At 37.2% G+C, this 22,719-nt stretch overlaps 1 protein-coding gene across 3 annotated transcripts in view; it reads right to left on the minus strand.

Moving 5' to 3' along the window:
• Nucleotides 1-22,719, minus strand: part of IMMP2L (IMP2 inner mitochondrial membrane peptidase-like (S. cerevisiae)) — a 924,235-nt gene that overhangs the window by 838,795 nt on the left and 62,721 nt on the right. For all 3 annotated transcript variants that reach the window (XM_011999199.1, XM_011999200.1, XM_011999201.1), the window contains one exon: nucleotides 7,011-7,114. In XM_011999199.1, the coding sequence (XP_011854589.1) occupies nucleotides 7,011-7,114 (104 nt within the window). The remainder of the gene's footprint in view (nucleotides 1-7,010; nucleotides 7,115-22,719) is intronic.

Genomic DNA, 22,719 nt, shown 5'->3' on the forward strand with positions numbered 1-22,719 from the left:
GGATAATTGAAAGTGCCAAAAATAAACTGCAATACAGGATTTCCCTTCCCAGCATTTTACTGTCAATTTAAAAAAAAAAAAAAAAAAAAAAAAACTAGAAACCTAGGTACTTCATCCCCCCTAAATAATCTTTCTGTAAAAGTCATGGTCTTTCTATATTTGGTTCCTAAATGTACTATATTAACTACAAACTCAGAAAAATGTTTGGCCATAGATTTTAAAAATTGGGAATGAGTACAGATAGAACAGATAAGTATACACAATTATATTTTCCCAGCTCAACTGATAACTGGCTTTTAATACAATTATGGGTCATTATTCAGTATTATCATTACTGTGGGCAAAACATGAAATTCCATTTTTAGCAGATTCCAATTAATTTCCTTGGTGGGTCAAGGGACCTTTCAAGATTTACAAGCACTCAAGACACAAAGCACCTTTCGTTTTGTTTTCAAAGGCTCTATTCTATTTCATCTATTTCCCTGGCTCAAATCTTTATGACTCTTTGCTCATACTTATCCATAGAGAAGCAGCCACCACACTACACTGGCCATCTGTCAGAAAATGGCAATTAGTTTAGCATGACAAAAACCAGCTGTTGAAACTGTATGCACACTATATGTTCACAATACAGTATTATTGTTATCGATGAGGAGACTACAATGTATTTCAGGAACCACTGTATCAGAAATTTGACTACAGAAATGGAAGTAAAATAAGAGATGTAGACATACCAGGGCCAGCATGACTTCTTTGGTGAGAATCAATGTTACTCAACCATAGCATCGTACCACATTACATGGAGACATTATAGGATGATGGTTAAGTCACAGCTTTGATGTGAGGCACTTCAAGTCTTTGCTCTGCCATTTATTAATATTTACTATGTCCTTAAGCAGGTTATTTAGCCTCTCTATGCTTTAGTGTTCTCATTTATAAAACCAGGGATAACAACAATACCTACTTCATTGGTTTTTCTTAATTAGAATCAAATAAAAGTGAAGTTAGAACTCCTAACCCAATGGCTACAAAAAAAAATAAGCAGTCAGTAAATACTTTAAAAATATTATGGGTTTTTTTTTTTTCTCTCCATAGATTACGTGTCTTTTTCTCTCTGTCTTTGGACCTGATCACTCCAGCACTCTCACCAACACCAGGTGTTTAGAAGACTTCTATCTTTAGAAGTCTACCGCTGCTTTATAGCAACTACCTTAGTGTTGTCCATCTCAGACTTTGGGATTTCATCTTAGTTCACTTCAGACACACTCCAGGGATGCAGCAGTGTATAATGGGAAAAGATTTAAACACAGTTATCAAATAGAAATAAAATGTATGTCACATGTGTAATTTTACATTTTCTACTAGGCACATTTAAAAAGGAAGAATCAGCCAGATGCCCTGGTTTTGCCTGTAGTCCCAGCCACTCAGGAGGCTGAGACAGGAGGATCACTTAGGCCCAGGAGTTCATGCCCAGCATGGGCAGCATAGCAAGACCCAATCTCTTATAAAATAAAACTAGAAGAAAAAGAGGAAAAACAAACAGGTAGAATTTTAGTAATATATTTATTTGCAAGAATATATCCAAATTATTATGATTTTAACAAGCAGCAATCACCATATTTCAAGTGTTCAATAACTACAGGTGCTTGCTCTATCAGACAGTACAGGCTTACAGTCAAATGAATGTGGATTCAAATTCTGGCCCTGCTTTTTACTTGCTATGCACTTGCTCTAAATCTGTTTCATTATGTTAAAAATTACTATCTCCAGCTATTGTGAGAATTAAATAAAAACAGCATACTCGGCCAGGCGCGGTGGCTCAAGCCTATAATCCCAGCACTTTGGGAGGCGGAGACGGGTGGATCACGAGGTCAGGAGATCGAGACCATCCTGGCTAACATGGTGAAACCCCGTCTCTACTCAAAAGAATACAAAAAACTAGCTGGGTGAGGTGGCGGGTGCCTGTAGTCCCAGCTACTCGGGAGGCTGAGGCAGGAGAATGGCATGAACCCGGGAGGCGGAGCTTGCAGTGAGCCCAGATCGTGCCACTGCACTCCAGCCTGGGCAACAGAGTGAGACTCCGTCTCAAAAAAAAACAAAAACAAAAACAAAACAGCATACTCAAAGCACTTAGCACAATGCTTACTTACAGGCATGCTCATTCAAAGAATTCCCTTACACCAACCTTCTACTATAGAACTGAACACTGGCTCAATACAGTGAAATCTGTGATCCAGATTAAGAGGAAAGGAAGAGAAAGGAAGCCCTTCATCCTTCCTTTCTAGCTCTCTATAAACTGTGGCCTTTTCTCCCACCCACACAGCTCTGTTCTTTGCTTCCTAGCAGCTATAAATTTGACTCAGTAGACTTATTTCTAGAACCCCTGAACCCTTGTAGTCATGACCCACGTATGTGGTTCCAAGAAACTAAAAAAAAACCATGCCTCAAAGAGAAATCCTACCATCTCCTTCTCCTCTGCCCCTGTGGTATCCACCTCCCCAGCTGGCCCTACTGCCTACTCAGACAGTTTCTCCCTCATTCAGGGGTTCCCACTGCTGCAGCTTCCTCAGCCTCAGCAACTGCCATCAACATTAGTGCTTCTCCATTTGAAGAGAGTCTGGCATCAAACATTAAAGAGGCTGAGCAGCATTCTGCAAAATAACTGAACAGTACCCTTCAAAATTGTCAATGTCATAAAAGACAAAGATCAAGGAACTGTCATATACTGAAGGTGACTAGAGAGACATAAAAAATAAAAAATGAAAATATGGGATCTTGAGTAGGATCTTCACCCAAAAAAAGGACGTTAGTGGGAAAACAGGTGAAATTTGAATAAGGTCTATAGATTAGACCTAATAATATTCTACTGATGTACTGGTTTCAGTAATTGAACCATGGTTCTACATAATGTTAACATTAGGGGATTTATGGGAACTCTCTATACTATTTTTGCAACTTTTCTTCAAAACAAATAAAAGTAAAATAAAGTTAAAACAATTTTAAATGTGATTATTTAGGACTTTATTATGAAAGAACCTCTGTCCCAATGAACTTGTTAAGTGATATATTATTGTGAAAGAGTGCAACTTACGTGAGCCAGGAAGGCCATCACACAGGTTAATGAAAAGTCAATTCCAAGGTATAGAAAATCCTCCTTAATCACCACTATGAGTTTGTAAATCACTAAGAGAGTATGATGCCACCTACATATACTGAGGACTTGATGACAGCAAATCATATTTTGTGCAATCAGTAATGTTATTAAGTAAATATAGCTACTGAATAACATACTTAAACAATAACTCCACTGTGACCAACTTTTTACAAGAAAGAAAGAGACAGTGAAAAATAAGAAAGATATGCAAAAAAATAATATGCACCGACCTCCCTCTGCCAGACATCCCACGCTATAGGAAACAACACTGGTCAACCAACTCTGAACAAAACCCCTTCCAATAGAAAGGACAGTCTGCTTTGCTATAGTGTGTGTTTCTGCAACATGAATTAACATAGACAACTGGTAAATGGAGAAAAGATTTCAGTGTAATGCAGAAGTTACATTGGTTCATATGTAATTTTTTCCCCAGATCATTAATGTTTTGCTTCATTAGTAAAGGCAACTGAAGGCTACGTATACTAATGGCAGCAAACCAGGAAGCAATCAGTATTATACATTCAACCTTTCTCTTAGAAGTGCTATTGCAAAGTTAACCCTGATCTTTGTTTATAAATAAATAAATAAAACAAAGTAACACAAAACAATGAGGAGAGCATACAACTCTGGTATCAGAACATTTTGTACAAAGCTTACAAGCTTTTCTCTGTTTATGACTTCTGATGATAATGTCTTTCTGCCCTTGTATCCACAGACAGCCTCGACCCTTCCTTATACCACCTACCACTAAGCTGTCGCCACCTTTTATGTTTTAAGTAAACTACTACTTTTACTGCCGTTTAATTATTAGAAACTTTATGTCTTATAAACTGTGTTAGTATTTTTATTGAGATTGTTATTGTTTTCATCAGTGCTCTGGTTATAAAGTTGAATAAGCCCTACTGATTTAAGAATTTGCAAACTGCAAATTTTCCAGAAAAGCATAAATATTATAGTAGAAATGTTGTATTCCCACACATTCTGAATATATTGTCTCAAGATTTTTTTAATATAAAAAGGTTATACTTTTTTAATATAAGAAGGTTTTCAAAGATTACTTATCAATGAAGTATACTGTTAATATCAATTTCTAAACAAAATTACAAAGTATATTTTACAATTAGCTTTAAATTGAACATTTTAATGCACATTTCTGTATTCGTCACACATTTCTTAAATAGGATGCTCCAATGTAGTAACAAAAATTATCATCTATGTTAAAACCAAACTGATGCATTGTGTAAGAAAAGCAAATATTCAATATTTGACATAAATTAAATGTATATTATGAACTGTGATCAAATCAACATCAATCTTCCAAAATGAAGCAGTTTCTAACTTGTATGAAAATACACAGATATAGGCTAGAAAGCATTTTTGCTCATAAGACTAAAAAGATACTTTTTTTTAGACAGGGTCTCACTGTCACCCAGGCTGGAGTGCAGTGGCACAATCACAGAGTACTGCAGCCTCGACCTCCCAGGCTCAATCAATCTTCCTACCTCAGCCTCCCAGGTAGCTAGAACTATAGGCCCACATCACTAAACCCAGCCAATGTTTGTATTTTTTGTAGAAACAGGGTTTCACCATGTTGCCCGAGCTGGTCTCAAACTCCTGGGCTCAAGGGATCCACATACCTTGGCATCCCAAAGTGCCAGGATTACAGGCCTGAGTCACCTGACCCTGACCTAAAAAAAGACTTTAAATAATGCTAAAGAAGAATTTAGCATCAGATTTTTTGTTTCTTTCTCAAAGTAACAATATTGCTTCATGATCATCTGTTGTTAAATATGTAATACTAGTAACTAAGCATTCTTTTATGTAAATGGCTCCTCCTAAAAACAAGCACGTGAAAGTTTGTGTTATTTGTACATGACAAAGATATAGCACATAACTGAGTCACTAAAAACACAGTCTGGGCCGGGGGCGGTGGCTCACACCTGTAATCCGAGCACTTTGGGAGGCCGAGGTGGGCGGATCACGAGGTCAGGAGATCGAGACCATCCTGGCTAACACGGATGGTCTCGTGAAACCACCATCACCATCACGGTCGGGTGAAACCCGTTTCTACTAAAAATACAAAAAATTAGCTAGGCATGGTGGCGGGTGCCTGTAGTCCCAGCTACTCGGGAAGCTGAGGCAGGAGAATAGTCTGAACCCAGGAGGCGGGGCTTGCAATGAGCCGAGGTCACACCACTGCACTCCAGCCTGGGCAACAGAGCGAGACTCTGTCTCCAGAAAAAAAATACAGTTCAACTGGAATAGCTATAATTTATATATCAATCCCAATTTGAATAGAATATTTTTGAAGTTAATGTATATAATAAATATCAGTCACTATGAATATTTACATAAAAGAGTAATGTGCTCTTTTTAATATACTCCATGATATGGCAGGGTACTTTTATGAACCCATGCAACCTTGAATATCAAGGAGCCTTGTTTTATTTTTCAATTATCTATTCAAGTCCACTTGGTTAGAGATAGTGAGCATGTTTCTCACAGGGAAAAAAAATACTGCACAATTGTCTGTGTATAGTGTGACCTCTTTCACTTGGGTGGGTATCCTTTCCATCACCAACTAAGTGAGGATGTAACCTTGTCAAACCAAAGGCAAAAGAATAATGAGCATATGACAGGCTAACCCAGCATGGAAAAGGTTGTTCAGGAGGTTGCAAAAATAGTACTCTGAATGACAAAATAAAAGTACACTTCAAAGAGCAGGTTAATATTTTTAAAAGCACTCAAAACCTGAGAAGCATTTAATCCCCCTCCTTGGATGTCTGCCATACAAAACTCCACTAGAATTTATTTCATTAGTCACTAACCAGAGTTGGTTAATATATCTTCAAATGAATACTGGTAGAATAGTCTTGAAAGAAACACATTTATAGAATATCTGTTTCCACAAAGCACTAGCTGAAGTTAAGTACAAATAAGCAGACAATGTCGTGCTTTTACCAAACAATTTTAAGTTCCCATCTAACAAGAAAAAAATCCTTCCAATTCAAGAATCAGAAATACAAATGGGAAAGGTATTTACCCAGTAGCAGGTTTTTACTGTAGCCAAATCAAATGGCAGTAACACTGCTACATTAATTGTTTCCCCTAACTGGCATAACAGGGAATCATACTATAACATTTTTATAAGTATTTGAAACCAGAAGAAATTAGACAAGTTTGGCTGCAGTTTTCCTAGTGTAAATTTACTTTTAAAGCAAACAAACAAAAATCTCCAAACCATTTAAGCATGTCCTAGGACTACGTATTATATCATTTTATCAGTTATGCACACTTTGACATTCCTTTTCTACATTAAGACCGGAATGAAATTTTTGATCCTGACCAGTCACAATATTGTAACAGTGAAACAGTGCCACCTTTTGGCCCCAAACAGAAGCATCCAGTACTAGTCTTTCAAACTTCCTTTTTCAGTTAAACTCCTGATGTACATAAATGTCAATGATTCTCATGTCATAATTATCACCTTCCAGGGATACTTTTTATCTATACAAACCAAGAAAACATTGGGGTAACAAAAAAGTTGCTTACCAAAATGCAAAATTTCAAAGTATTCCAAAGTAATACTAAATGCATGTATTTTTAATAATTTCTAATCAACATTAAATACATTTTACCCAATCCAAATATGTTAGTCAGTTAACATATTTTAAACACAAAAAATTCTTTTTAGAGCACTGTTACATTGCAAAATTGATTTTTTAAAAACACATTATATTTAACATGTATTCAATTTAATAATTGGCAGTATGATATTAACAATGGATTACCATTTCAATTAGCATAAGTATAAATAATTTTATATACAAATATAGTATGCTTCTGAGTTACTTACACCAATGATACAATGTCACCACGGTGTACTTCGAAATTCCTCACTTTCCAGTGGTTCAAAAGCACCACATCAGATGACTGGCTCCCCCCAGGATTCAAAGAAGGCTAGAAAATAAGGAGAAAGAGACACATCTATCATTTGTATTTTTCAATCTTCATGGTTCTCGCACTTCATAGCTCGAGTGGAGTGAAATAAAACATTTCTAATACAGTACCTTTCTATAAATTGCTGTTCTAAAGTAACTGCAAATGATGAGTTTTCAAAAAGGCTCATTGGGATTCTTCACAGATGAACCAGAAAAAAATAAATTGCCAGTACTTATTTGAAAGGAACATGTGCTAGACATTAAAATCTTTAGTAAACTCCAGTAAAGAGGTATGAAAAGCCTTAAGAATAATATAAAAACATGACGAAGAAGTGAGTCAAACCTCCCAACAAAACATCCAGATAGAATATAATTCCACAGCAGTACACATCATTGTTTCATCTCGCGAAAAGAAGAAATAATCCCAAATCACAGTCATATCCACAAATCTTCACAGTCATATGAAGAACTGAAGAGGGCAAAAGAAAGATGTGATAGAATTATCATTATTAAATGTATGGATTTCCCAATTTGACCTCTCTTTTTTCAAAAGGGCACATGTCCTACGGGTCCTGGTCCCAGTTTGAGCCTAATAACGGGCTTTCATCCTAGGATTCAGAGAAGTCTAACTGTGCCTGAGGATTAATGGATCAAGAACTGAGAAACATTTTGTGTAAGAATTTTTCTGAAGGTCAGGAACCATACAGGAACAAAAATTTGATTGGGGAACTATGAAACCAACATACCTGTCATTTGGACAGGGGTACAGACAAATCCAATGAACAACAAGCTTGAGGCAAGAACAGGGGGACAAAATAATTAGAAGAGCTAAGACAGCCTTTGCACTGTTTTTCAATTCTTTTTCATTTTTTATTTCAATAGGTTTTGTAAGAAAAGGGGGTGTTCGGTTACATGAATTAAGTTCTTCAATAGTGATTTCTGAGATTCTGGTGCACCTATCACCCGAGCATTGTACACTGTACCCAATGTGTAGGCTTTTATCTCTCACCACCACCCACATTTTCCCCCGAGTCCCCAAAGTCCAATGTATCATTCTTATGCCTTTGTGCCCTCATAGTTTAGCTCCCACATATCAGTGAGAATATACAACGTTTGGTTTTCCATTCATGACTTACTTCACTTAGAATAATAGTCTCCAGTTCCATTCAGATTGCTGTGAATAACATTATTTCGTTCCTTTTTATGGCTGAGTAATATACATATGTGTGTGTGTGTATACATATATATATACACACACCACATTTTCTTTATCCACTCGTTGATTGATGGGCATTTGGGCTGGTTCCATATTTTAGCAACTGTAAATTATGCTGCTATAAACATGTGTGTGCAAGCACACATCTTTTTCATATAATGAGTTATTTTCCTCGGGGTAGATACCTAGTATTGCTAAGGATTGCTAGATCAAATGGTAGATCTACTTTAGTTATTTAAGGAACCTCCACACTGTTTTCCATCGTGGTTGTACTAGTTTACACTGCCACCAACATTGTAAAAGTGTTTCCTTTTCACCACATCCACACCAACATCTATTTTTTTTTTATTTTTTGATTATGGCCATTCTTGCAGGAGTGAAGTAGTACTGCATTGTGCTTTTGATTTGTATTTCCCTGATAATTAAAGATGATGAGGATTTTTTCATATGCTTTTTGGCCATTTGTATATCTTTTCTTGAGAACTGTCTATTCATGTCCTCAGCCCACATTTTTTTTTGTTGTTTTTTTGTTTGTTTGTTTGTTTTTTGAGATGGAGTCTCACTGGAGCGACCTCAGCTCACTGCAAGGTCAGTCTCCTGGGTTCATGCCATTCTCCTGCCTCAGCCTACTGAGTAGCTGGGACTACAGGCGCCCGCCACCACGCCCAGCTAATTTTTTGTATTTTAGTAAAGATGGGATTTCACCATGTTAGCCAGGATGGTCTCCATCTCCTGACCTCATGATCTGCCCACCTTGGCCTCTCAAAGTGCTGGAATTACAGGTGTGAGCCACCGCGCCCAGCCTCAGCCCACTTTTTGATGCAGTTGGTTGTTTCTTGCTGATTTCAGTTCTGACTCTCCAAGAATGCTACCACGGGAAGTGGCCATTTCTGTGGTGATAGGAAAGGTGCCAAGCAACAACTGAGGCTCTCTGCCTTCACTGAGGAGCCAATGACAGCAGCCAGTGGAGACACAACAACAGCAACCGGGGCAGAAGCAAGGAAAACAGTGAACACAGGGCAACAGCCAGTCCCTGGAGCAGTAATGGCATGCCTTTTGTTAAAGATTCCTGGAATTATTTGTAGATTTTCTACAAAGCAAGAGTTGACAAATATGTCAAAATTCTGCCTGGAGGCTATTATCCTGACACTATTTTTGATCCAGGGTTTTGCAGCTGAAAAACGCTGGTTATCCTTGAACATCTCAAACACTGGCAGAGCTTTCACCAACTCCTTTAGTGATAATACCTAAATCTCTAACTTAGTTTTAAATTCCCTGCTAGTCATTTCACTTGACTACCTGATAAAAAATTCAACAGGATTAAAATGGAATTTGTTATCACTTCCTAATAATAAAAAGGTTTTTTTTTGTTTTTTTGTTTGTTTGTTTTGAGACAGTCTCTTCTGCCTCAGCCTCCTGAGTAGCTGGGACTACAGGTGCGCACCACTACGCCCAGCTAATTTTCGTATTTTTAGTAGAGACAGGGTTTCACCATATTGGCCAGGCTGGTCTCGGACTCCTGACCTCATGATCCGCCCACCTCAGCCTCCCAAAATGCTGGGATTACACATGTGAGCCACTGCATTTGCCTCTTCTTTTTTTTTTTTTTTTTAAAGAGGGTCTCGCTCTGCCACTCAGGCTGGGGTGCACTGGCATGACCGTAGTTCACTGTAGCCTTGAATGCCTGGGCTCAGTCTCCCAGGTCCCAGGTAGCTAGGACTACAGGTCTACAAATGCATACCACCACATCCAGCTAAGTTGGTTTCTTTTTTTTTTTTTCCTTTTTTTTTTTTTTTTAGAGATGGGAGGATCTTGCTATGTTGACCAGGCTGGTCTTGAACTCCTGACCTCAAGCAATCCTCCTGTCTTATCATCCAAAGCGCTGAGATTACAGGTACGAGCCACCATGCCCAGTCCTTTCTTATTTTCTTACATTTGGTTTACCCTTTCCCAGTCAATCAGCTTAAAAATCTTAGTTGTCTTCTTACTTCTCATCCAACCAGTCAGCAAGCTAAAGAGATCTTTTTTTAATCATAATGTCTTCTACTTTTGGCACATGTTTTCTTTCCTCTCTAGCATCATCATATTTCAAGCACCAATCATTATGCAATTCATGCTATATCTACACTAATCAGTCTGTCACCTCCAACTTAGAAATGATTCCATTTCTTTCTAGTTATATGATCTTCAGCAAGTTACTTAACTTCATTATGCCATACATTACCAGGAAAATGGTGATGATTATTATTTAATTAATAATTAAATAATAATAGCCAATACCTACCAAGTACTTACCATGTGTCCTAGTCTAATAACAATAGCCAGATACATTAAGTGCTTACCATGTGCAAGACACTGTTTAAGGGCTTTACAAATATAGTTGACCCTTGAACAACACAGGTTTGAACTGCATGGTTCCACTAATACACAGATTTTTTTCAATAAAAGTTACACTGAGTGTGCCTGCCTCTCCTGCTTCCCTTTCCACCTCTTCCACATCTGCCACCCCTGAGACATAAGACCAACTCCTCTTCTTTCTCCTCCTCCTCAGCCTACTCAATATGAAGACAGTGAGGATGAAGTCCTTTATGATGATCCTCTTCCACTTAATAGAAATCTTTTTCTCTTTCTTATGATGTTCTTAATAACATTTTATTTTCTCTATCTTACTTTATTGTAAAAATATAGTATATAATACATATAGCATATAAAAATATGTGTTAATCTCAACTGTTTATGTTAACAGGAAAGCTTCTGGTCAAAAGTAGACTATTAGTAGTTAAGCTGTGGGGTGTGGGGCAGTCAAAAGTTACATACAAATGTTTGACTGCATGGGAGTTGGGTCCCTCACCCCGTCATTGTTCAAGAGTGGACTACACTACCTTACTTGGTAAGATCATTCATTTAAAGTGCTTATGGTAGTTCTTGGCCCATAGGTGACCTCTCAATAACTTCTATTATTGATATTACTACATCACAATTTTAATTTTAGGCAGGTCTGTACTCTCTACCCCCAGGATCCTCCTCTGTCTCTATCCCTAGTGAGGAACAGAGTCGATATGGTAGCATAAGTCCAAAGGGCTTTACTGAGCCATGGTGCTAGGGAACGGAGCTTTTGTCATCACAACAGTAGGTTAGATTATTAAAAGTTGAGCTTCCACAAGGGTACACTCTCTATTTCATTCATATTTCTCATTCAAATTCTCTATCTCCCTCTTCCTCTCTGTCTTTGACCTCAGTATCCACAGGTCCTCTTCCCTCATTTCTTTGTATTCTTCTTCCTATATTACTGACACAGTAAAGGTGACCTGGAGGGAAACTATCTGGACTCTGGACCATAAAGAGAAAATCTCCCTATTGTACTTTCACTGCATTTGGTTTTTCTTTTCTTTTTTTTTCTTGCCATAATAGTGAAGGAACAAAAGGTGATTTAATTATTTCCGACTGTTCTTCTTGGTCTCTTTTACTGGTGGTTTTTTGTTTTTTGTTTTTTGTTTTTTTTTTTTTGAAGTTTGTGACTGTAACTCCTAAGATCAAAAATCCCAAGTTCACCATCACATCCTATGATTATTTCTATCATAATATTTAAATGTGCATTATAATCGTTCCCTTATCTCTCTTTCTAAGAGTCTATAAGCTCTTATTTTTTTAAGTTTTCAGGCTTATTTTTTATGCCTATATTTTTGAGATCGGGCACTTTGCAGGTAATTAACACATTTTACTGGAAAGAATTTTAAAAATCAATTGATAGAATTTCCAAAGATTTTCCAAATTAACAAGGTCAAAACAAAGATCCTATTCCAGCCTACTCCAGCCCCGAAATACACTTCCCCTCCTTATTTAACAGTAGTACCATTTACCCTATCCCCCATACTAGAAGACTCGTAAGTCAGGTCCAGTTTCTAACCCACTCTTTGAATGCCTCATCATCAGACTTCCCCTCTGTCAAGAATGTTTTTTCTCCACTTGGAAACTTCTAGTCATTTGTCAAAGTCCTTATTTGATGGGGACTCCTCTGTAAAGCCTTTAAAAAATATAAAAATATAAAACATGCTGCAGTTCCCTTAAGGAAATTGGAAAATTACATCTTGGTGTTCCAACACTGGAGATAGAAAAGTCTCCATTGACCCAAATTTTAACTTCATCTTTCCCTTATAGAATCACTCAAATGCCCAACTTTTCTAATTGTAATTGTTAGAACCAAAAGGTAAAGCATTATAAACAAAAGATTTATGCAAGGGAAGAAAACAGAAGGAAACATGTCTAACCTCCAACAGTGAAATACTAGAATCAACAGTCAACACCTGAATGACATTGGTTGATTTTACAAAGGAAGCAACAGAGTTTTCTGTTACCTTTTCTTTCCTCCACAGGTTTAAATTAGCTACTCTCTCATGTACGTTCCCATAGCAATGCAGGTACTTAATAGGTATCTGCCTACAGGTAGGACTCTTTTCACTCAGGTCTAAGTTTCTCAACTGCTGAAACCATGTCTTAGCCATTTTTGTACACCTAATCCCAGAACAGTGGTTGGAAAATAATATTTCTATAAAGTCTAAAAGATTAAAGGTTTTTAAAAGCTATTTAAATCAGACAGTTTCTAGAATATACATTATCTAAATAATGTATACATCTCTTTCAATGAAAACATATTCTAGATAAGTAAGTATAGTAAGAAATTTTTTGTGTCTCACCAAGTTAGGCAATTTAAGAGTTAGAAATAGTTGAATAGGGCTTTATTATTCATAATGAAATAATGGTAATCACAACACAGTAAACTATATTATTTATTTATGAATCTAACACTTATGAATATCAACAAAACATCATAAAGAAAAATCTTCTTGAATTGGGAGGCTGTTCCTATAGCACTATAAGAACCACAGTTTTCTGAAATTCACTAAAAACAAAAGCTTTATTAAAAAGAAAAAAACAACGTCCGGGCGTGGTGACTCACTCCTGTAATCCCAGCACTTTGGGGGCCAAGGCAGGCAGATCACGAGGTCAGGAGATCGAGACCATCCTGGCTAACACAATGAAACCCCATCTCTGCTAAAAAATACAAAAAATTAGCCAGGTGTGGTGGTGGGCGCCTGTAGTCCCAACTACTGTAGTCCCAGCTACTCGGCAGGTTGAGGCAGGAGAATGGCGTGAACCCGGGAGGCAGAGCCTGCAGTGAGCCGAGACCACGCCACTACACTCCAGCCTGGGCAACAGAGCGAGACTCCGCCTCAAAAAAAAAAAAAAAAAAAAAAATAGAGCAAGCAATTTTTTCAAAACAATGAAGTTAAACCCATCAAGTAGAAATTAAAAGTCATAAATAATAATTTGATATGGCCACAGAATCTGTACTTTCTTGTTATGTTGTTAATATTTTAAATCCTAGATTCCAAGAGACTACATCAAAATATAACTAACTTCAAATAATAATGTTTTTGAAGAAATCTCAGAGAATATTTAATCTAGGGGTTTCCACCTATATCTCCAAGTATTTGATTGTATCTGATATTCCTGCTAGTAGTCACAGTGATTTCCAGTAGCAAAAGGAAAAACACTAACAAAGATCAAAACAAGCCAAACATCTGCTCTGAACTGAGTAAGAAAGATCCACCCTCACCCAACGTGGGCAGCCACCATACAATTAGTTGAGGGCTTGGATACAACAAGAAGGAAGAGGAAAGGTAAATATTCTCTCTCTGTCTCTCTCAACAACTTGCATTCTCACACTCATCTATTTCTCTGCTTCTACCGTGGACCACTAAAGTTAAAAATCAAACTTGGAGAAGTGTTTTGAATAGTCCTTGCCCTAAACACAGAAAACTATGTTCAAATCTTGTCTCTATTTCTTATTAACCATATTACCTGAAACAAATTATTTAACCTGTCTCATTTCCTCATCTATAAAATGGGGACTGACTGCAGTAACACTGACCTCATGGGGTTGCTACAAGAACAGTCTACAAAACATTACAGTCATGAAACAGAGTAGCAGTCAACAAACAGGACACTAATGATGATGGCAACAATAACAAAATAAAGGGAAACAAAATCAGGTACAGTATCCTTTCCACAAGATTTAAGAAAAATTAAACATTTAAATATTGCCCTGCATATTTCCCATTTTACATAGTAAACTGAAAGTCTTTAGGCAGAATATTCTACTCCTCATTTCTAAATTTTTTGTTGTTTCCTCACTTTTTTTAAGCAAGTAAAGTTAGGATGCTTTTATTTGGGGTCTTAATTGTTCTGCCTGTATAAATTAATCAAAAAAAATTTAATGTGCATAATTAGTTATGAATACCTGTAAGAATTTTACACCCATTATATTTTAAAATCTTATTTTTTAAAACATATAGACACATACAGAGATATATAAAAACATATACATTTAAAAATCTAACAGTTCTTAGCTCTGGATGATGAAATTATGATTTCCATTTTCTTCTTCCCTACTGCTTACCCCTCCCCACACCTTGTTTTCCTCTGGCTCAGTTGTATCTCACAAGTTGTTTTTTCTAATGAACATATATTTAGTTTGTATGCTTTGCTCTGACCTAAGTACTATATAGTTCACTCTAAGAAATACAATATAAGTCAGCATATTTCAACAGATGTCAATAAGTTATACTAAAGCTAGAAGTAGCCAATATCTATCGAATCTGCTTTTGGAACAAGCATAACACAAAAGTTAGGCTTTAATCTTTTCTTTGATCAAAGACTATGCTGAAGGATTTTTCTTTCTCCTACAAACAAATATTATTGTCAAGGCATCCTAAATCCTCAGCTTGTGTCTAACTTCAAATCACATGACAGGTTTGGAAGAATTCACGTTTTGGTTTACGAAAATAAAATTCTCCTAGAGAATTAAACACAATCACAGTACACTTCTTGCCTTGTAAGACTAAACTGAAGCCATCAATCAATAAATGATATTATTCTGGCTTTTTACTATAAATTTTTTATTCATATTTTAATTTTAAAGAACCTATAGCCTATGATTCACTGCTTCCAAGACATCAAGAAAGCCTAGTTTTGACCTTACTTCTTTGGGTGCAACGCTTTCAACCTTTCCAGGTTTATAAAAATTATCACTCACACTGGCTACACACAATCTACAACAGGTAAATATCAAACTTTGTGCTTTTAAGTGAGATGGAGCCCAGCTGCAGTCACAAGGACCCAACAGTAGCCCTCAGACTTCTTTTGAAGAACCATTACTTTGAAGACATATCTGTGGGGGCAGGGGCAATAACAGAAGAAACTGAAATAGTACTGTTGATTTAGACTTCTTCACACTGCAGCACTGGCCAAGAAGCATGACGTAAGTACAGTTAAAGTAAATGTACATTCTGATTACAGAATTCTTAGATGCCACACCTTTGAAAGAAAGTGGACAATATGGTCTACAATGCCATCTTTCTTCCCTTGCTATTCAGGGGTCTCCATAATTTGCATGGCTTCTAGAGTTCTCAGATTTGTCTCACTAGGTGTGCATAATAAAATAGACTATAATGTACCCAGGTCTGTACAAAGCTGTAAGTTAGAAATGAAACATTCTTCTTATATAATGGGTACTTATTACCCATACCCCTTCTGATGGTTAATTTTAGGTGTCAACTTGACTAGATTAAGGGTTACCCAGAATGCTAAGAAACCATTTTTCTGGGTATATCTGTGAGGGAGTATTTCCAGGAGAGATTGGCCTTTGAAGCACTGGATTGAGTACGAAAGATCCACCCTCACCCAACGTGGGCAGGCACCATGCAATTAGTTGAGGGCTTGGACACAAGAACAAGGAAGAGGAAAGGTAAATATTCTCTCTCTCTCTCTCTCCCCACCCCGCCCCCCGAAGCTGGGACACCCTGCTCTTTCCATTGGAAATCTTAGAACTCCAGGTCCTCTGACTTTTAGACTCTGGGACTTGAACCACCAGCCCCCAGGTCTTAGGCCCTTGGCCTTGGACTGAGAGTTATACCATCAGCTTCTGTGGTTCTGAGACCTTCAGACTTGGAATAAGCCAAGCTACCTGGACCTCCAGCTTACAGAGAGCCTATCATGAAACTTCTTAGCCTCCAAAATCACTTGACCCAATTCCTCTAATAAATTCCCTTTGATTGATTGATAGATAGATAGATAGATAGATAGATAGACAGACAGACAGACAGATAGACAGATATATATCCTATTGGTTCTGTCTCTCTGGTGAACCCTAATTATAATATAATTTCTTAATTTTTCTTTTAAAAGCCTGTAAAACTATATTAATAAAATAAAAGTGAACATATAACATATTGATTTAACTCAGAATTATATTGGATTGTTAATTTTTCATTCTCCTAAACTTAACTGCATGTTCTACTATAGAACATCACATCCATCAAAGTATCACAGGCCTCACATACTACCTGTAGGAATGAACATCTTTATATAAACTATCAACAAGGTAATTTGCCAAAATATATTTAAAGTCTTAAAAGTGATCTTGTCCTTAGACTTGAAAATGTCACATTTAAAAAGATATCCTAAGAAACTAAGTAGACATATGTGCAAAGGAACACATACAAAGATATTCATCATACATTAGTTACAATAGTTAATAGCTTCTCAATCTTTTAGCTAAAATCAAGTGAATAACTGAGCCAAGCTCAAAACCAATAATAGGAAACTGATTAAACCTTGGTTTAGCAATGGTTAAACTGTATGGATATAAAAAATGATTATAAAAATTACACTGCGCAAAAATATATATTTGGATTTGTCTGGAAAATAGGTGAAAAATGCGACAAACTGGTATGATCCAATTTCAGGAAAGATGGGATGGAGGAAAGAAGGGAAGAACAGAAAAAGAATAATGTAAAGATGGAAATTGTGCAGAAAAGAAACAGAATAACTTATAATGGTTTAGAAAGGCAAATTTTGAAGTCAGAAGCTGGGTTTAAATCTTTGCAATCTTCAGTAAGTTATCCAATCTCTCTGATTGTATTTCTTCATCTGTTATGTGGCCTAACAATAGTATCTTCATCATACAGTTGTGGGGGATAGTAAATAAACTAATATCTATAAAGTCAATACTATAATGACTTGAACATAGTGATCATTCAATAATTTTTAACTATTAGTATTATATAATATTTAAAATAAATAATTCTGAAAGGTGGTATCAATTATTTATTTTCCATATTTTTCTATGTTTTCTAAGTTTTCTGCCAATCAATATGCAGTACTTTTATATTATTGTAAGCACTAAGCAATGAATTGCTTTTGAAGGGGAAAGCATCTGATTTTTATATCCTCTTATTATTAATATTTTTAAAGTTTGTGTTCTTTAAACAAGCTCTTCAGTATTTAAGCATCTCTTTAATTCAGGTTGCTACAACTAGATTGCAAGGTTCAAATCTGCAAAGTTTCTGTTTCAATGCACTAATTATAAAATACTACCATTAAATATGTGCATAGTGTTTCCTAGCTAATAAAACAAGTTTTGAGACAGCTATTCTAATGTATAGTTCTAATTAACCACATCAGAAATAGATCATGTATAGTCAATGAAATATAAAAATTATATAAACATATCTGCATATTAACCTGAAGACCGACTGCTATATGTAAAATAAGCCAGCTACATGGAAAAGCCCCAGCAAGATACGTGCTGAATCTTTAACTTCCTCATAAAACTGAATAAGGCTTTCCTATTCACTGCTAAGCTTTTCCTGCCCAGAATCACTTTTCTGTCTCCTAACCTATTAAAAAAGAAAAAGAAAAAAAGTCCATAGTAAGGTGTGTAGCATAGAAAGGAAATGATTCAACAAATAACAAAGATTTTAGGAGGCTGCATGATTCCCTCAGAAGCATGTAACTCCAAAGAGGCCAAATTCCCCAACGTATACAATGGTGTAGCAATCTATTCACGTGGTTTATATAATATCTGTGAAGAAATCTGTGAAGATAATACCATGGATTTTAGATCCTTTCGCTCCTCATTGTTGAACCTGATGCTGCATTATAAGGAAAAAAATAAAAAAGAAACAGTCACCATCCTAAAACTACAAATGTGTGTAAATAGACATTTTGGTACCTGGGTACCCTAAATTACATTGATCAAAGCTATTAGAACAAAGGAGCTCACATGCATAGGAAACAGCTTATCAAAAGGAACTGAAAAGCACTGTGGCAGATAAAAAGGGGTAAAAAAAAAAAGCATATATACCTTATATCACTTATCTACTGCTGCAAAACAAACCACTCCAAAACTTAAAACAAAAGTCATTTATTGGTTCATGATTCCACAATTTAGGCTATGCTTAGCTATGCAATTAGCCAGCTTGTCTGGCTGTGATCACTCAGGCAGCTGCAGCCATGGAGGCAGCAGTGTTCCAGGAGCACAAACTCCCTTGTGTAAGCATCTACCAAGCCTCTGTTTGCGAATTTGCTGATATTCCACCAGCCAAAGGGTGTCATATGGCCAAGTCAAGAATCAGTGTAGGAGAGGACGACATAGAGCTCAGTACCAAGGAGCATGGCTCATGGGGGATGGGGCAGACAGGGAATATCAACGTAACAATCTACCAAAGCTCTGCCCTCTAGATCCAATGAATCATATCCCTCACACATGCAAAATACATGTAACCCTTCCTAAGAGCCCCAAAGTCTCCTCAGATGTTTGCAATAGGATTCATGTTCGTTAATTCATGATATGCATCAGGTCCCAGAATGGATGAGGACTCCAGGGTGCAGCTCATCTCAAATCAGAGACTTACGAAGTGAAAAGATAAATTATCTGTCTGCCAAACACCAAACATACAATGGCAAGACAGAAAGAAGATAACCATAGATTTTAAAAGGCAATGAAAAAAACACAGAAGTCACTTGTCCATAGAAAGCCCAAATTCCAGCAGCATGTGTTGTCAAGGCCTCCCATCTCATGGAGAGGAATGTCCTTTAATTAGGGCTCTTTTGTGCTTTCTGGAATGGTTCCCTAATTTATTGGTCTGCATGGCTCTTAGCTCTGTCCTCTGGGCTTTGGGCTCTTTTTTAAAAAGAAAGGAGGCCAGGCTGACACCTGTAACCCCAGCTTCTTGGGAGACAGGAGGATGGTTCCAGGCTAAGAGTTTGAGACCACCTGGGCAACATAGTGAGACTGTCTCCACACACAAAAATTTTAAAAATTAGCTGTCCAGGACTTCGAGGCTGATTGCACCAATGCACTCCAGCCTGGGCAACAGAGTAAGACCCTGTCTTTAAAATAATAATAATAATGATACAAAATAAATAATAAATTTTAAAAAAAGAAATGCTCCATCATAATAAGATGGACACACCCCAGAGGTCTCTTTCTAAATTGACCCCATTTTAGTACAAGTTAATTCAACACCCTTAAAATGCTGTAGACTTCCCATTAATCTAGTTGGGGCTCATTCCATTCCCCCCGCCAACTACATCCATAACTTCCTTCTTTTTTCTTTTTCTTGCTCTGTCGCCCAGGCTGAAGTGCAGTGGTGCCATCTCAGCTCACTGCAACCTCCGCCTCCCAGGTTCATTCTCCTACCTCAGCCTCCGGAGTAGCTGGGACTATATGCGCATGCCACCATGCCAGACTAATTTTTGTAGTTTTAGTAGAGACAGGTTTTACCAAGTTGGCCAGGATGGTCTCAATCTGCTGACCTCGTGATCCACCTGCCTCGACCTCCCAAAGTGCTGGGATTACAGGCGTGAGCCACCATGCCCAACCCATAATTTTTTTTCAAACCAGATCTTTCTTTACTTTGAAAGTGTCAGGCTGCTGTGGCACAAAGCCCTGAAGAGTTTACAATTTATGTTGTCTAATTAAAAAGATATACTAAGTACCACCTTATATCTTTCTGAGGTTTTTTATGTTTTTGCTTTTGTTTTTGTTTGAGACAGAGTCTCACTCTGTCACCCAGGCTGGAATGCAGTGGCACAGTCTTGGTTTTTTGCAACCTCTGCCTTCTGAGCTCTGGTGATCCTCCCACCTCAGCCTCCCAAGTAACTGGAACTACAGGAACATGCCATCAAGCCTAGCTAAGTTTTCTATTTTTAGTAGAGACAGAGTTTCGCCACATTGCCCAGTTTGGTCTCAAACTCCTGGGCTCAAGTGATCTGCATGCTTTGGCCTCCTCAAGTGCTGGGATTATAGGCGTGAGTCACCACACTCGGCCCTGAGGTCTTAATGAAGAGTCTTCCAGTCCTGATTTGATCTCTACCCCAGGCTATTTCTTACTTTGAGGATCTTTTGCCTCAAAGATTTTCCAACCCAAAAGTTCTGGGCACCCTATATTTCCTCTAATTTCTGCTATAAGTTCATTTCTCTCTTCCCATATCTTATATAAAGCTGTAAGAAGCCAGCTGACAATTTCAATATTTTTGCCTGGAAATCTCCTTAGCCAAATCTATAAGATCATTAGGTATATCCTGTATTTTTGAAGTTCTTACAGTTCACATTTTTTAAAAATGTTTCAGTACTATAAAAAACAGATCATCATAATTCCAGTACCCAGAAACAGATATTTTACTATCTTTCTGTTTTCTATTAACAGTTGTTTGCCATTTGTCCAGCCTCTGCCAACACTCTCCTCACCACATTACCAGCCCCAAACTACCAACCAGTCCCCAAATCAATGCTACATATTTTAGGTTTTTGTTATCGTATCACTTCACTAACAAAAGGTCATTTTTGGTTTCAGTTATCTCTTGCTTTATAACAAACCACTCCAAAACTATGTGTCTAAAAAGAACAACCAAAATGTATCTGCTTGGGATCCTGCGATTTTGGCTTCCCTCATTTGGAAAGTTCAAGATGGCTTCATTGACATGTCAGGCACTCAACTGGGGCTTGAAGGCCAGGATGCTTCATTTATTCTCCAAAATCTCCTCCATCAGGATAGCCTGAGTTCTTACATGTTACCAGCTCACAAGTACTGACCAAGCTCCCTCTTGAGCAGTATTTGCTTACATCCTACTGACCAAAGTCACATGGTCAGAGTCACTGTAGGAGGAAACTACACAAATCAATGAGGGAGGCCTGATTCACTATGGAATCATTACCATAAAAATCTACACATATCCCATGCTAAATGAATGGGCCATCCATTCAGCTGACAATCTTGTGACTGTGCTTTCTGTTGATCATTTTTAAAGCTACAGAAATAAAAGATAGTTTATATTTTAAAAGAAAGAAAAAAGTTCACTGACAAAATAAAAATTTTAAGGATAACTAAATAGTCTTAAAAGCAAATGACAAGCTAAAAAGTATAAAACAGGCATTTTAAAAAATAAAATTTTAAAAACTTAAAAAAAAATAAGGTTCATAAAATAGAAAAATTTTTAATTAAAATTTAAAAATTAAAAAAAGAACATAATATAAAATGATGTACTCATCAGTATAATATTGTTGCAGTCTTTCTGCTCCTTAGCTCGGCTACGTCCGAGTTCCTGTCACACAACCAGGAAGAATTAGGCGTGCGGACACCAGAGAGTCAGTAAAGTAGAATTTAATAGGCGAAAAAGGAAAGCTCTCAGCAAACAGGGGACACAGCGGGTGGAAGGGGTATGGTTCCCCTATCTGAAGGCAGGAAAGTCCCCAGCGTGGCTGGGTCCAGGGCCTTTTATAGACTCAGAATGGGGAGAGTGTGTTGATTGGTTTGTGACTATGCAAAAAAGGTTAAAGTAAAGACACCACTCAAAGGTGGGCACGACAGTGTAGAAAACCAATTAGGAAAGAGTGGGTATATGTAAAATGGGTGAATGGTGGGGATCTATCAGAGGAAAGCATGTCAAATAGGCAAGTTCTCAATCCAGTCTGAGGATGTAACTTGTAGCTTGGCTTTCAGGCTTTAAACTGTCTTGGGCTTGGAAGGGGGTTTCACTGGGGACCCACCCTCTCTGCCTAGGCATTTGGCTGCTTCCTGCCATTCTCAATATTAGAAACAATAAGCTAAAACTAGCACAAATATATGATGAATAACTTAATAGACAAAGAGATGGGAAATAAAACAAATTTTTTAAAAGGTATAAGACTAAGAATTCAAAAGTTTAGTAAACAAAGGCAATGAGGATTTTCCAAGCAAAAGCAATTACCATGTCTAGTAAATCCCCCAACAATTTGCCCTCACCCAAGACATGGAGCTCTCCTTCAGAAAATGGTTCTCAAACTTTAGTATTTACAGAGTTTGTTAAAATGCAGATTCCAAGATCCTCACAAAGCGATTCTAATTTCATAGGTCTGAAACGGGGCTCATTACTCTTCATTAATAAGTACCCCAGATGATGTAATAAAAAAAGGTCCAAGGACCCCAGCAGCTACAAAAGCATTTTCTCAAACAAGGGACAGACTATGGGGCTCCTTATCCTTCGTGTTGCACTTATTGCTTGAAGTGCTTATGACAAGCCCA

This window comes from Mandrillus leucophaeus, unplaced genomic scaffold, assembly GCF_000951045.1.
Source record: "Mandrillus leucophaeus isolate KB7577 unplaced genomic scaffold, Mleu.le_1.0 Scaffold588, whole genome shotgun sequence".
Taxonomy (NCBI): Eukaryota; Metazoa; Chordata; class Mammalia; order Primates; family Cercopithecidae; genus Mandrillus; species Mandrillus leucophaeus.